The sequence below is a fragment of the Vanessa tameamea genome, chromosome 8 (genome assembly GCF_037043105.1).
Source record: "Vanessa tameamea isolate UH-Manoa-2023 chromosome 8, ilVanTame1 primary haplotype, whole genome shotgun sequence".
Classification (NCBI taxonomy): Eukaryota; Metazoa; Arthropoda; class Insecta; order Lepidoptera; family Nymphalidae; genus Vanessa; species Vanessa tameamea.
Window position 1 is genome coordinate 5196949 of NC_087316.1, and position 17034 is coordinate 5213982.

At 31.0% G+C, this 17034-nt stretch overlaps 1 protein-coding gene across 5 annotated transcripts in view; it reads left to right on the top strand.

Annotated features, from left to right (window-relative positions):
- The first annotated feature begins 1439 nt into the window (after positions 1 to 1439).
- The window catches only part of LOC113399855 (plasma membrane ascorbate-dependent reductase CYBRD1-like), a 62697-nt gene continuing 47102 nt past the window's right edge, over positions 1440 to 17034 (top strand). For 3 of the 5 annotated variants that reach the window (XM_026639110.2, XM_026639109.2, XM_064215627.1), the window contains exons 1-2: positions 1444 to 1507; positions 12605 to 12964. In XM_026639110.2, coding sequence (XP_026494895.1) covers positions 12810 to 12964 — 155 coding nt within the window. In that variant the 5' untranslated portion in view covers positions 1444 to 1507; positions 12605 to 12809. Of the gene's footprint in view, positions 1508 to 12604; positions 12965 to 16622; positions 16854 to 17034 lie in introns of those variants that run through there. The other 2 variants (XM_064215626.1, XM_026639114.2) reach the window with 2 other exon arrangements.

Sequence of the window (17034 nt, forward strand, 5' to 3'; positions counted from 1 at the left end):
TATGAATTTTGTATCGATATATTTGAGTCAAAGTAATTCTTTTTTTTAAATTGACAACATCCACGGGCTCACAGTTGCCCGTGCCTTTATTACTTACATTTTACTTTTATACATTTCGGCGTTTTATATTTTATCTTATTACTGAACATCAGCAGATCTTCGCTGGACTTCGAGATAGTCTAAGTGTTTATTTATTATGGATATTATAAACATTTGGTCTCACATTTTAATTTCACACAAATTGAACACTTAGGAGAAGCTTTTTAATCCTATTCAAAATCAAATCAATTTTATTAAAAAAACAGTTATTTATCTGGATTCAAAATTAAACTTGAATTTTGTGTTAGTTAGTAGTTCCAGTACCTATATACTGGTCTGATAGTGCTTAGATAATTTTATTCTTTCGGAACCCTGGCACAGTCCAAGTTTTATATCATTCATCATTCTGCTCAACCATCATTCTGCCTTTAACCATAGCTGCCATAAGCTCTCCCTTTTAATTTCGCTGGAATAACGCATTTATACGTTTCAATTACTTCACAATACAATGAAGTGTACATGAACGTCACCTGATGTAAAGATTAACATCTCTGAAAATGTAATTTTGAAATATAGTTCAAAATCGAAATTAGAACACCCAGGATATAATAAAAAATTTAGATATAACCTATACTACCCAATTCGTTTAGATAGGTTAAGAATAGGATAATATATTTGACCTTTTCGAAAGGGTTATGTGACTTTAAGACCTTAATTTTTAGCTAAAAAAAGCACGCACAAGATGTTTTTCGATTTAACTAGTTAAATTTACATGTATAAAGTTAGTCCGAACTCATTAGATACGACTATCTATAACTATCTGACGATAGTTAGTCCGAGTAGTTATAGACGTGTTAGTTAGTAGTTCCAGTATATACTGGACTGATAGTTCTTAGATAAAGTTTCAGGATTTGAATCTTTCACAACTTTGAAATAATAACAATAAAATCTAGATTAGAGTTTTTTAAATTTATTATTTATTCTTTCGGAACCCTGGCACAGACCAAGTTTTATACCAAGACTTATTACTGATAAGAATACAAATATATATTTTTTTTATATATTATCTGTAATAAATGGTTTTAGTAATTATATCAAGATATATTTTGTTAATCGTAAAAGCTTTGATTTTATAATAGGGACTATGATTATGTACTACTCTTAAGGTATATAACATACATATTATAATTATATAGTTCTATTCTACGTTACAGTAAGTGGACACCAAACGAATCCTGGCTTTAGAGGTACATGACGGTACACTAGTGTTCCAAATAGCCCCGGGGGCTCGAAGCTGAGCTTATCTGAGCCGGGCGGCGACCGTAGCTATGTGCTACGATTGTCCTTAATGAAAGCGTAGTCCGCGCAGCCCCGCGCCCCCTCGCTCGGAGGCTGCCAGTATCTCGCTAGCCGCGCTGTCGACTTCACACGTACGACATACGCTCCCACGCATTTAATACCAATACAAGTATCTTAGTTAATATAATATAGAAACTTATTAATATTCCGAGCATTCGTTTCGACTCCATTGAGAATTACAGTGCGGGTTTAATTTATTGTGTTGCGAATTTTCACCGGTCGGAAGCGGGAAGGGCGGGACGCTTTGTTCGTACTACGCCCGTGACGGAGGCTGTAGCGCGCAGCATCCCTCGCCGTCCGCTATCTCAACCCGACGCATAAAGCGGTGCAAGTAACAGCCTGCTGTTTAACAACTATTATTTTATTATGATTCATATTTAAATTTTCCTTATATTCTCTTTTAACCGGAAGTATTTTATTATATTATCAATAGGCATTATAATTTCATATATCTTTAATATTATATATTACTTTTAGATTCATTAAAAAAAATATCATATCTTGTGACGTAATAGAAAGCGATAAAGAAATTCGCTCGGTTCAGTAAAGGGGCGCATATTACACCGATGCTAATGAGCCCGCAACATTTCCCGTGCACCTCATACGAGTGTAGATGAGAGCTCTTGGAACAAATAGGCCACGGGGATACGCCACAGGAGTGTTAATACCTGGCAGAAAGTTGGAAGGTTTATTGGCTTAATGAAGACCGTATTAAACGTGCATTTGAATGAAATATTTATGATAAATAGCTTCTCATTAATTATTACAAAATAGGTTATATAAATAATTCAACACATCTTTATTTCATGAAAAATGAATAGGAAAATATTCGTATTTATTTATACAATTTAAATATTTTTATGACATTATTTAAATTAGTCTACTCAAACCCTATATCAATAAATTAGATTCGTGTATAATTAATTAGAATGCTGTATAACATTGTATTGCAAACACTTTCACTGAAATTGTTACGGTGCGGTGTAAACAAAGATTATACGAGTAATATCTATATTAGAAACATCTAACTCATAGTCCATTTCGTGTTTAATTAGGCATTATGCGCACTTCACGTTTCTGTTACTTCATAATGTTATGAATGCATATGTTGTATCGTGAAGGTAATAAACACGGTGAATTATCTTTTAAAAACTAGTTTATTTGTAGGGTTTATAAACTTACAATTATATAAATTGTTATTCACTATAGTTGATTACATAGATTATTGTTTTAAGTATTTATATTTTATTGATTTTTCTATTCGTGGAAAGATTTTTATCTCGTGTTCTTGGCAAGTATAATTTCGAATGCAGTTCTTGATAAACTAAAACAAATAATGCACATCGCGTATCATACTTTCACGGCGCACGCGCATGCTCTACTGTATTTTGCAATCACTATTAGAAAAACATTTATTGAATTAATATTGTACATATGGCAGTTCCTTGATCATCAAAGATAAAATTACGGATGATTTGCAATTAAATATAAGTACAAATATATATCAATGGTGAATTAAATAGTATTATTGTAATTAGATTTCGTTATATTTATATCCTGTATCATGACTTAGCTGTAGTGGTTTTATATTGTAGATTTCATATAAACATATATGTAGGTAAATACATTATAAATGATAATAAGGTTTCTACTTTATATACTAGAATTTACTTCACACGTCAAACGTTTTAACGCCTCAATCATTTTCCCAGAGCAATTGTCGAATTGGCTATAAAATCCGTGAATGACCAGCTGGCAGCATGCCGATTTTATCCGTTCTGCCACTTTTACTTTCTCGTAGTATTACACTATTGAGTTGTCATTGTTTGGAAACGTTTTCCTTGTAAATATACTGCTTCCAATAAATATATTTTCTGAAACATTGTCATTAAATGTATTAAGAAATATTATTGTATGTGATTGTCGATAAAATTTTAGTCTTCATCTTAATAAAGGTGTTTTATATATTTAAAGAATTATTATTATTTTTAAAAAAAATGTTACTACTTATCACCATTTAATTTAAGGTTAATATTTTTAATATATAAATATCGGTTTGGCTCGTGATTTCGTGTCCTAACTAACTACACGAAATCACGTCATATGGATCCTAATCCATATGACGTTGATTTTGTCTAATAGTCGTGTTCTTTTAGAGCATCAGAGATTAGTTCAATCGACTATATAATAGAGGAGTCAAATAAAACTCAGATTCATCTTTTGATTACGTTTTTAATATCAATACTTTGTTTTATTAATTTTAATAATAATAATTTGAGTTATGATATATTGGTTCCATTTCCTTTAACACCTCTTGCAAGTAGCTGAAGGATGTCGCTCCTTCCCATATATCTAGACACGCGGTAGCGTGTCAGCCAAGTTCAAGTAACAGAACTGGCGAGCAGCACCGTGTGTAATATTACACGAATCATTTGGAGCCACTTTTGACCTCCTAATAACTCAAAAACTATTTGGCATAAACGTGCCAAATTGGCTCATATATTGAGACTCGTGAGATACATATTTGTTCCAAATTTCATAAACTCATCTCAAACGGTTATTTAGATATTAACGTCTAAAAATCGTCATTTTTATCACTGACTGAATATCGTTCTCATATACTAATTATATTATAGCCTTCGCAAGTTCTAAGCCGGTTACAAATGAATTATAAACACAAATTAAGCCCGAAAAAATTCAATGGTACTTGTCTGGATATGAACTCGCAATATCTAGTAACTGCACCATCGCAGCTCTTAATGTACGTTAATAATAACTAAGCAATACTGAGCTGCCCTCCATTCTTCTTAGATGTTCTGAGTTATAATTTATTATTATTAACACAAACTACAATTTGTGTTTATGAACATATAAGAACTAGCCAAGACAGACCTTAGGCAACAATATATTATCCTAAGTTATAAGAAGAAATAATATTATATGTAGTTATAAATAAATTTCAAGAAGGACCATTGAACTTGGCACCCCTTTAGATCTCACTTATTTTGTCGTTGAAGTCAACAACAAAGGTATATATCATAATATTGGACTTGGCTCTCATTTTTACATTTATGTTTTTGATGGGTAAATGTTACTGATTTAACTTTCAAAAATAGTCACAAATATATATTTGTATTGCTTGTGCCATATAGAATTTTATTCTTAACTTTCATTTTGTTCTTACGTTGCACTTTGTATTCTTAACTGTTTCTTATATCAGATCGCTACATACAAAACGTGCAAAATACAATTGTATTCTCTATACGATATTCCTTATATTTGGAATTGTTCCAACTTTCCTACAATCGGGAGTACGGAATATAGTTTAAAATTAATACTGCAATACTGAATGTTGTGCATTTAAGTTGTATTATTAAAACACGAATGTAATATTAAACTTCAGTATGATTAAATAAAATCATAAGTAATTATTGTAGACGATGTTTTAAACTGCCTGCAAATCAAATAAAAACCTTAACGAAATTTAATATTTTATTTGCGACGAGAATAACTTCGAAATGAAGTGGATTACATAACGCTAATTAAATGTTTTCTTTCATTTCCTTTTTTAATAATTCTACCCGCGTCGAGCCCACACCGTGCCCTAGTTCCTAGAACATTGAAATGTGCTTTCAATACGAAACCATTTTTAGTAAGGTTTCATTATAGCTTTATTCTTCCTTTATTAAAGCGCCTTTGTTGTACCGTCGCTTTGTGCAAATGTAGGTGTAAATTAGCCACCGAAAATCATAAAAGATCTGTATAAATAGTTCAATGTCTCGGGGGAATGGCATACAAATGTACTTAGGTGTACATCATGAAAGATGACAGGGACTTATTTAGTAGGCAAAATTACGAATGTCGAAATATATTACCTACAAATGTGTTTCTTGACAAATTTGATCATTTTATGCTAGTTTCCTTTGCAAAGATGCTAATAAAATGCGAACGCATTCAAACATCCATTACATAGACATGGTAAAAATATGTATTACTACCTACAAATGTTCGTTAAAATTTGAAATCAAATTCTGAACGTTAAATGCAGATTCGTTGCTAAGGTCATAGACCTTAATCTATCTCAGTGACATCTGCTATTTTAATTATATCTCCATAATCTTCAGTTATTGCGTAATACTTATTATAATCCAACAAAGTACAAAAGCTTTAAACACACTTAAAAATACTACCATGAAAGGGACCACACAGCTCGGACTTTTCATAAATATTTACTTTGGATACGTTCGAAATAGACGTTGCGGTCTCAGGTTAATGATCACTTGAATTTCTGATGTTCTGAACTTAATTTTAATCCCTTGAAATAGGGTTCTCATTAAAATTACACCTTTTTTTAAGCTAAGAATAATTAATAAACCTCATAAAATATTCATCCCCTTGTTATATTATTTTCGTAGATGTTATTAATGTTTGAATCTGTTCCAATAAATCGTATAAAACCTTCTAATAAAGTAATACAACTTTAAAATTTGCTAACATTGTTTAATTTAATTAAAATAATTTAGTTGCTTAAAAAGTATTAAGTATTATTTTTGTGTTAACAGAGAAACGGAGGAGTTTTTCCTCTAACCAACATCGTCTTCGGAAATTATATTTAATAAATATATTTTCAACTTATATAAGAATGTGCAAGAAAAAATTGTACCTAATCACTTTGGGTTAAAATATATTTTTGCGTAAGAAATTTGCTGGGCGTACTGTAGTCGGCTGCTTTCAGAGGGATGTAATCAAGTTGATTCTCAAGTCCTTTACATTTTGATGTTTACCCTTACGGTGTTTGAGCAGTTAATAAACCACTTTAGGTCTTTTCTTATAATGTTACGTTTATCTTTTACATTACGAGTACATATTATTATGTTTTAAAATAAAATTTTACATACAATTATTTAAGTATGTTTTCAATTTAACTATACTGCTCAAAATAAAAATATTAATTCTTTATAGTTGATGTAGTTGTGATAAATATATTTTTATTAGTGAAAAATAGTACCTAACTACTGAGATTCTTACCGATACTTTTGGATAGATTCTATATTGAGCAACCTTGTTGCCTTACTTTTATATAATCTCGTTAGTTACCGATAGTGAAACCTCTTTTGAATGAAGTTATGAAATAAATCAAAAAAAATTTTTTTTTGACTTCGTTTTGTATAAAATTGAAATTAATATAAAATTTTATCATAAAACACCTAAAATAATAACTTTATTAAAATAAATAAATTACTTAATTTTTTTTCTTTAAATATTTAATGTTAGTGAACACATCAGTGCATAAATGACAGAGTTAACAAACTGAGATAACAAATATTATAAAAAGTAAAATTATTTATTCGAAGACTGTTAAAAACCGGCTTTAATATTTTCCCCAATTAATTATTTAAAATATTAAATTATAAAGTCTATGGGGAAATTAATTTTTAAATTCACTAATATGAATTATTTAATAGGATAAGTTGGCCAATCCCAAAAAATAAATTGAATATATTATTATACGTACATAACCTTAATTGCTTTAGGCATAAACTTTGCGTTTCGATCATTAGTATGATATTAACGACGTGCAAATGGAATTAATCCCTGGTTAATTACTGAAATAGCATTTTTATATGTCTCCTGTCAAATTTAGGTATTCTGTGACATGTCGTGACACGGCATCGCAGGAGTGACATTTCCTTCATGCCATTATGAGTCAGTATCCTTGTTTATGTACGCGTAACTAAAAGCGTAACGTTTTAGTTAAGACTACGGGTTGGGAGAAAGCTATTACAAAGGAAAATATTGTAGGTATTATATAGTATGCTTCGTATTCCTGACACATTTTTTTTATAAACTTGATATAGACCGAAAGTCTCCGTATATTTTTCGTGTCCCTAATAAAAACATTTATACTTAAGTCGCTATATTTAATGATCTCTAAAGATTTGATGTATTTTCGATATTTAAATATTATTTGCATTAACAAAAATGTAACGCCACTGACTGTGACTGTTGCTGGAGTCACCAAGGCATGACAGATACCAATGTGTTGCATAAATCGCGGAGTTAGGTGGCCCGGATCTAGGCGCGTAGGATAGCCTTCCCCATTGCATTGGAATGATTTGAGGCCATATCAAATTGACGTCTTCCTCGCGTCACTACAACGAATAATTGCCCTTATATCCACTGCCCCAAGTCATATAATCACTTATCGCGGTCTCCCGGGAACTGTTTTAAAGAGCAGGATGACGGGTAATGTAACTGTTTTAAGCTGCTCTAAACACATGTGTGTGATAAAAATTAGTGTAGTACGAGGTATAATATGATTTCGTCAGTATTAAATAAAACAACTATGTATTTTAAAAAAAAATATATTATTGTTTGAGAAAATATGCTAAAGTAAATATTGCTAAGGTCATAATTTATCATATCTTGATATTCATTCACGGAGTCATGTTTATACGCGATAATAAATCAAAACTACACGTCATGAAAAGTAATTTTTCATAGGTAAATCTATATCGTATAAAATTTTGTCATAAAATTATTACGACTAACTACCATTTGAAAATAAAATATTTTGGTCTAGGGAGTCCATTTATTGAATAATAATAGACTATATAAAATCACGCTACAAACCAAGGGGATGGTGCATTAACGTTTCTCACAAGTGAAACATCAGGGAGTGGTTACTACTCCAATAAAATACGACAAATAGTTAAAAACATATTTTGTCATAAAATCACTACAAAGATGAGATATACATAGTATATTTCTTAAACAGATGGTTTTATTGGGTCACATCGTTATTTTAGTGGCATTTGGTAGAACATATACATATATATATATATATATATCGATTCATTAGCCTTGCTCTATAATATTCACAGCTGTTGTTACAGATTTAATAAACCAATGGCATTTAAATAGCAAGCTCAGAATTAAACTCGGATTAGAAAGCTATTTCTATGCAATTTGTAAGCCATCTGTAAAATCGATTTTGGTATTTAAAACTTAAACTCGGAGAGGATCTGGATATTGCTACTGTCTATGATAATGGTCGTATCAGGACTTGTATGTACTTTTCAGCTTTATAAAGAAGCCCTTGCGTTTTAATTTTTATATTAATTATTCATATCTTTAATATTTATATTTTTTATACATAAAATAATACCGATTCTTAAAAATTTTTGAAGTTTTAAATCGATTTAATATATCTATAATAGTCTCAATAGTTCTATAGTTCACTTTAACAATTTTCAATCTATCGCCTGAATTTCGGTACTATTAAACATCTGGAAAGATCGAGAATGTGTAGTTTTACTTTTAATATTAAACACAGTCAGAAGAATTAAAACAGATATTCAGAGTTAGATAACACATTTTTTTTAAAGATGCTTTAAGTATTATTAAAAGTGCGATATTAATATTTTAATGTATATTTAACTATGGCAATGGAACCTATTCAAGTCGACCTCATTTGCTAACAATCCCGAGGCCCCTTCGCTTCACTCGCCGCGCTACCTGTGCGGTTCTATCTAGAAGCATTCGCTTTAGCCCATTATGGCTTTTATATCAAGTGAGATAAGGGCTACAATGCAATAAAGTGCATATGCATTGCTATACAAAGTCGACTGTACTCAGTATTATCCCGAGCTACGGGATTCCTCGGAGAAATACTGTTTCATATCTTGAGTTTTGACCCATTTTAGAAATGGAAATTACTTTTGGTGTATTATTTTTTAAATTCTGCACATTTTGTTACATGATACTTAAAGATTTTATACAGCATTATTATGTGAAACATTTTAGCATGTAATACATTTTAAATTAGAAAAATGTCTTGTATTATTCTTGGACTTAGGAGCTTATGATATAAATATACTTGATCAAAATGGTTAGAGTAGATATAATATTATGATTATGATTTATTTAAAAATGATTGGATTACCAAAAAACTACACAGTTGTTATTTTTATTACATTTTACATAATTTTTTAAGACTTGCAAATATTTTCTATCTCCCGAAAACGTTTTCTTTTGAAAAGGTTAAGATATGCAAATTATATAATGACTTCCATCATCACAAAGAGGATCATGAATACGTTATTTACTATGTTTCGATTTGATGAGTGATTGTCGATATAATTACAGGTACAGAGGGCACAACATCTTAGTTCCCTCGGATAAAAGCACTCTTAAACATACGCCATGTTACGAATAATATTTTTACATGGTTGTAGGACTTCCTGAAAGCATTTATGGGCAGGTATAATGTAAGAATTAATTAGTACTTTTTATGTCAATGGGCGGAGTGAAAATGACGAATATTAAAAAATATATATATTACAAAACAAAAAAATAAGAGCGGCTACAGGATAGACGTTACAGATCGAAAACTATTACTCTATTTGACCTGAGAATTAATTCAAATCACGCTTAAAGGTACGCGGAAAGTGTGCAAAAATAACACTTTTAAGATTTCACATGCGCATAACATAAGTTCTCAAATGTACCTCGTCGTCCTAGTAAATATACTACGAGTACAAGGGCTCGAGCGACCAAGTATCACTTTCATTCGTGATATTGGTTACGTATCGCATTTCGCATTCGTTGTAGAACTGAGAAAATTACGCGAGCGCGCCGCGGGCGTCGGACAATTTATACAGGTCTTAGACACGAGGTGTAATTTGCAACAATATGGGTATACAGTATACGCTTTCCTTAGTTACACCTCTACAGGCTCTACTGTTTTATTCAAAGGCCTTCGTCGTTACTAAAATCATGTGTATGTAACTTTGAATTTATGGAATTATTCTTCAGTAATTTTGTAGGATCCATATATAAATATAATGAATTTATATAGCCTGAAAACTTATAGGAAAACAAAATATCCTGTTATATTTTGATAAATGGTTTCATCAGTATAGAGCAACCTCATCTTGACCTGAGATGAGATGGCGCGTTAGTTTTGCCCGCAATCTTCCTCTAAATCCCAAGCAAGCACAGATTAATTTTATTATAAGCATGTTTTGTGTTCATGATTAATTTCGTGTAAAGCAATGAAAGAAAATATTTTGAGCAAATCTGCGTGACGTGTGGAATAAATTCCAAAATTTTTTCAAGAAGACAGAAGGCTTTTTAGGCCATTAGTAGGACAGTTACGTTATGATTAAGAACGTCGGGAACATAATTGTTAATCTTATCAAAACATATTATATCAATTAACATGATCTTATTAATTGCATATAACTCTTAAATGTATCAATGTTCAATTACATGAATATTCTCTATTTTATTCCGTACCCCTATTAGCCGTCCTTAGACAATTGAAGTCAATTTCTTCCTGGGTTACGTAATGTATTTTGTACTGGAGCTTTAGTGGAATTAGAAATGTGGCAACAATACTCTCGGGTTCACCCTGAAAGAGATATAGGTATTCGCAATGTATCAGGAACAGATATTGGAAGTATAAATCTTTATTTTATCTTTTATTTTTGAGTATTGTGTGGTTTTATTATATAAATCTTTAATTAATCTGACGTGGATGACACTAAGCTTAAGCTTATATCATACATACGTTTAGCATCGCGCGTGGTCGTCATATGCTCAAGTTTCTTTACGAAACTCGTATTTTTTCTTTTATTAGCGTATGACACCTTTCAAATAACATAAATTTGAATCTCCTCATTTTATAAATATGAAAAACATATACGACATATTTGAGATAGATATTAATTTATTAATATAGGATTAGAAAACAACACAGTACCTACTTATTTTTCTTACATCTGCACTTTTAGATTTTTGGCCATAAATATGTTTACGTTAAAAGTTGAGAACATGGAGTTGATTAAAAAAAACATATTTTTTTGCCATTGGTTTGATAGAAAATTATCCGATTATATTGCTGTGCTGTTAAAATATTTGACCATAATCTGAACGTATTTATTAAAGTATTGAAGCAGGTTGTTCTGGCTTTCACTTCCCATTTAATTTCACCAATTATTCCTCAAACATAACTAGCTGTAGTACAAATTACTCAATCAAGTCGGGCGCTTGTTATCTTGTTAGTAGCCAGTCTAGGACTTACAAGACTCAGCACTTCTTAACTAATTCTATTAAAACTACTCCATTTTTCATTCACTGCAGCGTGCTTTCTTTGTCCGATTTCTTATCATACTTTTTATTTATATTGAAAATAATTTTGTGAACAACTACATTATATTATTAATTAAATATATTTTTAAATACTGTCTCAAATGTTCTAACGTCGTGTTTTTCAAAGCATTTTTCTAAAAACCCTCTAGTTTTAGAGCTTATTCCATCATGTTCTGTTATGGGTTGTTGGATACATAAATTTACATACATAATATATAAGATACATCAATTTAATACTGATTCTACTATTTTTTTAATAAATGTAATATTGTGTTTGTTTGTTCGCTAGATAGGCATGACTATTTGATGAGATATTTGGTAGAACGAGACCTACGAGGCTATTTTAATCCCGGACAATGTACGGAAAGGCTCGTAATTTATAATTATTGAATATAAATGTAAGAACAAAATATATTATAATGTTTCTCGTAAGTGTTAAGGTTCAAATAAAAGTACAATGTATTGCACTCTATATTAAAATTAGTATTTATAAATAATTATATCAATTATTTATCGTTATAAAAAAGTGTACTTCGTGTAAAAAACCACTTTCATTATTTATTCCCACATGGTTCAATATTAATGATGTTCTAGCACCATGGTTGATCCCTTCAGTGATGTCATGTCCAACGAAATATAAATATAGGGTGAAGGGCATTGTCCTTCCGCGTCTAACTTGATCACACTTTTAGTATCTACTATCGGAAACAGACGCTTCATTGTGAACTTGGGTATACCAAACTTATTAACAGAAGAATCATTGAAACTTGTATAAGTCTAATTGTTTTCCTTTTAATAATTTTTATTAAACTTTACTCAGATAAAATGAGTAACAATCTTAGAAATTATTTTACTTCTATTATTATTTGAAAGTCATTTTCATCAGCATTCTATATGAAATTGTACCTAAACATGTGCAAAATAAAATAGTATTTTTATTCCGGTCAGAGAATTCGCAATCAAAACAAACATAGCCGTCCTGTAATCTCGCAATGGGAGCTGAAACGAGGGCTGTTTCGAAAGAACAGTAAATAAAGATAATTGCTTTCAGGTCTCGAACTTCGCTCGGAGTCGATTTCGAAATTCGACGATATCATTATAATTCCAACGGAGAATTAGACATTTGTTGCTGAAATATTACATGAACTTCCAGTGGTTGAGTGTTTGAATTTCGAACAGGATCACATTCTCCGGCAATTGCGGAGGTCGACTAGGTTTTCAAAACAGTCAAAGTGTCTCCCATAAAGTTGTCGGCGATGGATAGCAATTCTGTTTCACCGATGCCGGAACTAGCGCCGATCGCGGAATTCGATAAGTCACCGCCTTCGCCGCCCAATGAGGAGGTGCCGATGGACGACCTGCCGCCGCCTCCAGCTACTATCTCTCAGGCTGAAGGGAAGAAGATTAAAGTGTAAGTTGTCCTGAACTTTTTCACTTAAAAGTACTTGCTTTTAGAAATCCAGTATATGTATTCTTAGAATACGTATTGGCTTAAATAAGAAAAAAATAAATACAACAAAATCCGTCAATTACATTTTAGACTATGAATACTCTTTATTACACTAATATTTTAAGGAAAATTTGTTTGTTTGCTGTTTGGATAATTTAATTTGATCCTCTTTATAACAATTGATCAACTGTAAATATAAATTACTTTAAATGAAGTCTTTTCATAAAATATAAATTAGTCTATTTAACTCTCTACTTCTTTATTAAATGTTAAGAAGTTTTATAATTATTCTATTTTTGAGTATAAATTGACTTATTAGTAGGTATTCAGTACTTATATTATTGAACTTACTTAAAAATAATGAGATTATTCAGCCTCATATTTTGGTGGACGTTCGTCAATAACTTACTGATTATGAATTGATTTTGATAATTCGTTTTTTTTTTATTATATACCAACACTGTTTCCTATTTATATATTCAAGAATATATATACTTCTAAGAGTGTAATGAAGGTAGAACTGTAGTCGAGATTTTTCATATTCTGTGTATCTCAATTTTTCATTTCATTCAGATTCTAAGTAGATCCTTGCTTTGTTTTGGCTACCAGGCTGTTTTTATTAAAACTATTTTTATATCATTAATATAATTTAATATTGTTCTTCTTGGTAGAATCTACTTTCCGAACCGATGGACTTTTAATTCAATACTTTAACATGACGATTCAAGTCCTTTTATCCTACTCGAATAAATATTTTGATTCAATAAATATTTTGTTTGAGACTTCTAATAAATGGTTTAATCTTGTCTAATTTACATAAAACTATCGTTTTTTGATAGACTACTGCTATCGTTTTAAGATGAAATACAATTTTTTTCTTGAGGAATAATATCACTATGATTTAATCCCAGACAAAGACAATAAATTGCATACATATTGAATTTAAAAATATCGCCTTCAAATTGAACAGAGTTTGAAATGTTGACTTAATAACTGTATTAAATTTGTTCTATGTATGTTAATATCAGATTAAGCGAATCACATAACATAGTTATATTAAACTCTAGCTACCCGTCACTGCTTCACACGGGTACTATAAGGGTAGTTTTAGAATTTTTTGATTGATTGAAATTCTCGGCTATTCGTTACTATAATATGCATGGTTTATAATTATACTTATAAACCTTTCTCTTCAATCAGACTGTTTATTGAAGAAAACCACATTACAATCCATTGCGTAGTTTGTTTTATACTATGTAGGGTAGTCCCTTGCTAGTGCAACGATGTACAATGGCTTGCAATGTCTATGTAAAGTTTTTTCGTAAACGAATTGTCGGTTACACGTTCAGCTTTTAATAGATTGATGGTACTGTCCACTGACTTCGTTTCAGAAACAACGGTACAATATTCCAATTCAATCGGATGAAAAGAAGTGATTGTTTTCATACAAAAATATATAGCTTTATAATTAATGACTATTAATTATCTAAACGAGAGGTATTTATTCATTGACTTTAACAAACTTTTACGCGATCAAATTTATATTTTAAACGACACTTTAAAAGTAACCTATAAATTTTTATATAGCTCTAACGTTTAGTCGAAGTACTCGCTCTTGGTAGCAATAAAGATCACAATAAAGATGAAAACCCGACCTCGCTACTGCTCGGTTGCTCGCTTGCTTTGAAGATAGCTGTTACGTACAGTAGAAATGAGACAGACCTGTGTATGTCACAGTATAACGTACTGCTAAGGCTGCAGAAGGTTTATATCTGAGACCGAATAAAAAAAATGATTACATAAAGTCGATCGACATCAGTTAAAAAGTTTCCATAATAAAATAAGTTGGATGAGACAGCTGAAAATCAAATTTTCAGGTGTGTTAATAAACCACTGCCAACTTGCGACTAGCGGGCCATCGAAATATACATATTAAAAAATATGAATACAAACAACTGATACCTAATGTTGCGTATCTGCATGGATTATAAAACAAAACTGGAATCCGACGAAAGAATAAATAATTTTCGAAACTAAAGATTGCTACTAATACTAGAACCGTAACAAAAATTGCGAAAAATAAAAGGAGAATATATTTTAACATTAATATAGAAACTTGAACAAAATGGAAAACGAAATAGGACCATACGCTGCAATAACATTTAAATATATAAATTTGTCATTCGTTTGCAAAAACCCATTTATTTGAGGTCGACGCAGTGCGTGCTACATGAAAAGGATTTGCTAAAGCTTTAATAGAGTTGCCTATCAGTATGATTCTATCGATAGTTTTCTACCTGCCCCAATAGGGGTTTTAAAGGTGCTAGGTGATGGTATTGAAGTATGAAAAAATATCTTAACTGACTGGTTATACCCGATGTTTGAGACGGAAGAGTCCCGAAAACTGCTGAATGTTATAAAGTACAGTAAAGGAAGTTCTTAAAGAAGATAATATAATGACCATGTTGGTGATAATGTCCTGCTCATTGATTTCGGTCACCGGTGTCATTGTCAACTGTGACTACGAAATTCAGAACGAGATTGATAAGTGCATTTGCTTTTCTCACACTCTTATAGTATGATAGGACGGCAATTCTACACGAATTTAATAACATTCATAAAAGTGAACCACGATTTGATTCTGGGACCATCGTATTTTTTATGTTATGTCGGTCGACGGGCAAATGGGCCACATAGTACAGGGTCGGGTCTACCATATAGCTTTTTGGGCTTCAGCCCAGGGCCCCGTGGATTCAAGGAGGCCCCAGCTAAGTCCAAGTCATCATCATCTGTGGCTGTACAAGCAGTCTAAAGCAACTGGATCAACGAAGTATTTATAATTATAAAATAATTATTAGCATGGATAATGAAGAAATACAACAACCAGTTACAAAAGACAATTCCAAATTTATCTACCAGTCATAGACATCGGTCATCACATCACACCGTCACAGGATAAAAGCTTTGTGAGAAACAGAGACAGTGAAAAAAGGGATGTGTCGTGGGACACTCGGTTGGTACGAATAATAAATAACAGAAGCAATGGAATAAATTAAAAACATTTAAAAAAATATGACAATAAATAAATATGTTATTAAAAATCTCGTGTGAAATAAAACAATAACAAAAGATAAGTTGAATTAATTTTAAGCAAAACGTATATAATAGAGAGACTACGATTTCTGACAGTTCATTCTACTGCCTACTATAAGCTGTGTAAAAGAACTTCGTACCAAAAAAACACTAAATATTAAGCGTGATTTTCTAGTAGCGCCATCTATCTGTATAACCTTATACAAGTGATCCAAATCAATGGATTAATTCATGTGAAAAATTTGTCCTACGCATAGTTACGATTTATTACACCACACCTCGCATAGATGGCGCTGTGCCGTGACTAAAGTATCAATTTAATAACTTCAACTTTATTAATAGTCACTTTGTAAAACTTAATAGGTATATAAAAATATTTTAGTAATTAGTTATTGCGAAGTATAAAAATATATTGTAACTAATCATCATTAATATTGATTAAATATTTTTGTCTCTTTCTGTAGCTACGAGAAAGGTACATGCGGTCTCTATCAGGCAAACGATATGTTAAAGTTGAAGTAGGGCGCATATCGTGTTCGGATCGAGTCGAGATCTCGGAGAGTGGTGACACGATCGCGTAGGGAAACATGCTTATGTGACGATTGCCGCCAAATTTCCAATATCGAATATATTTTTTTATTTTCACGGCTCGTGGTTGTGTTTGGTGTATTTTTTGAAAAATCCAGCGAACAGTAATTGCCAGTGTTTTTGGTTTGAAAAAGTGAATTTAAAAGAAAATGACGCGTAAAAGTCAACAGTAAGTAATTTTGTTTTCTTTTTTTAAATTTAATTATTAGTGATTTTTATGTTTATAATGCAATTGAAGTAAGTTTAAAATAAAAATAAATTTAAAAAATGTTAGAATTACGTACGTTATTAATTTATTTCAATTTAAATGAAAATGATCTGATAAGAACGTAACAATTTGACGCATTTTT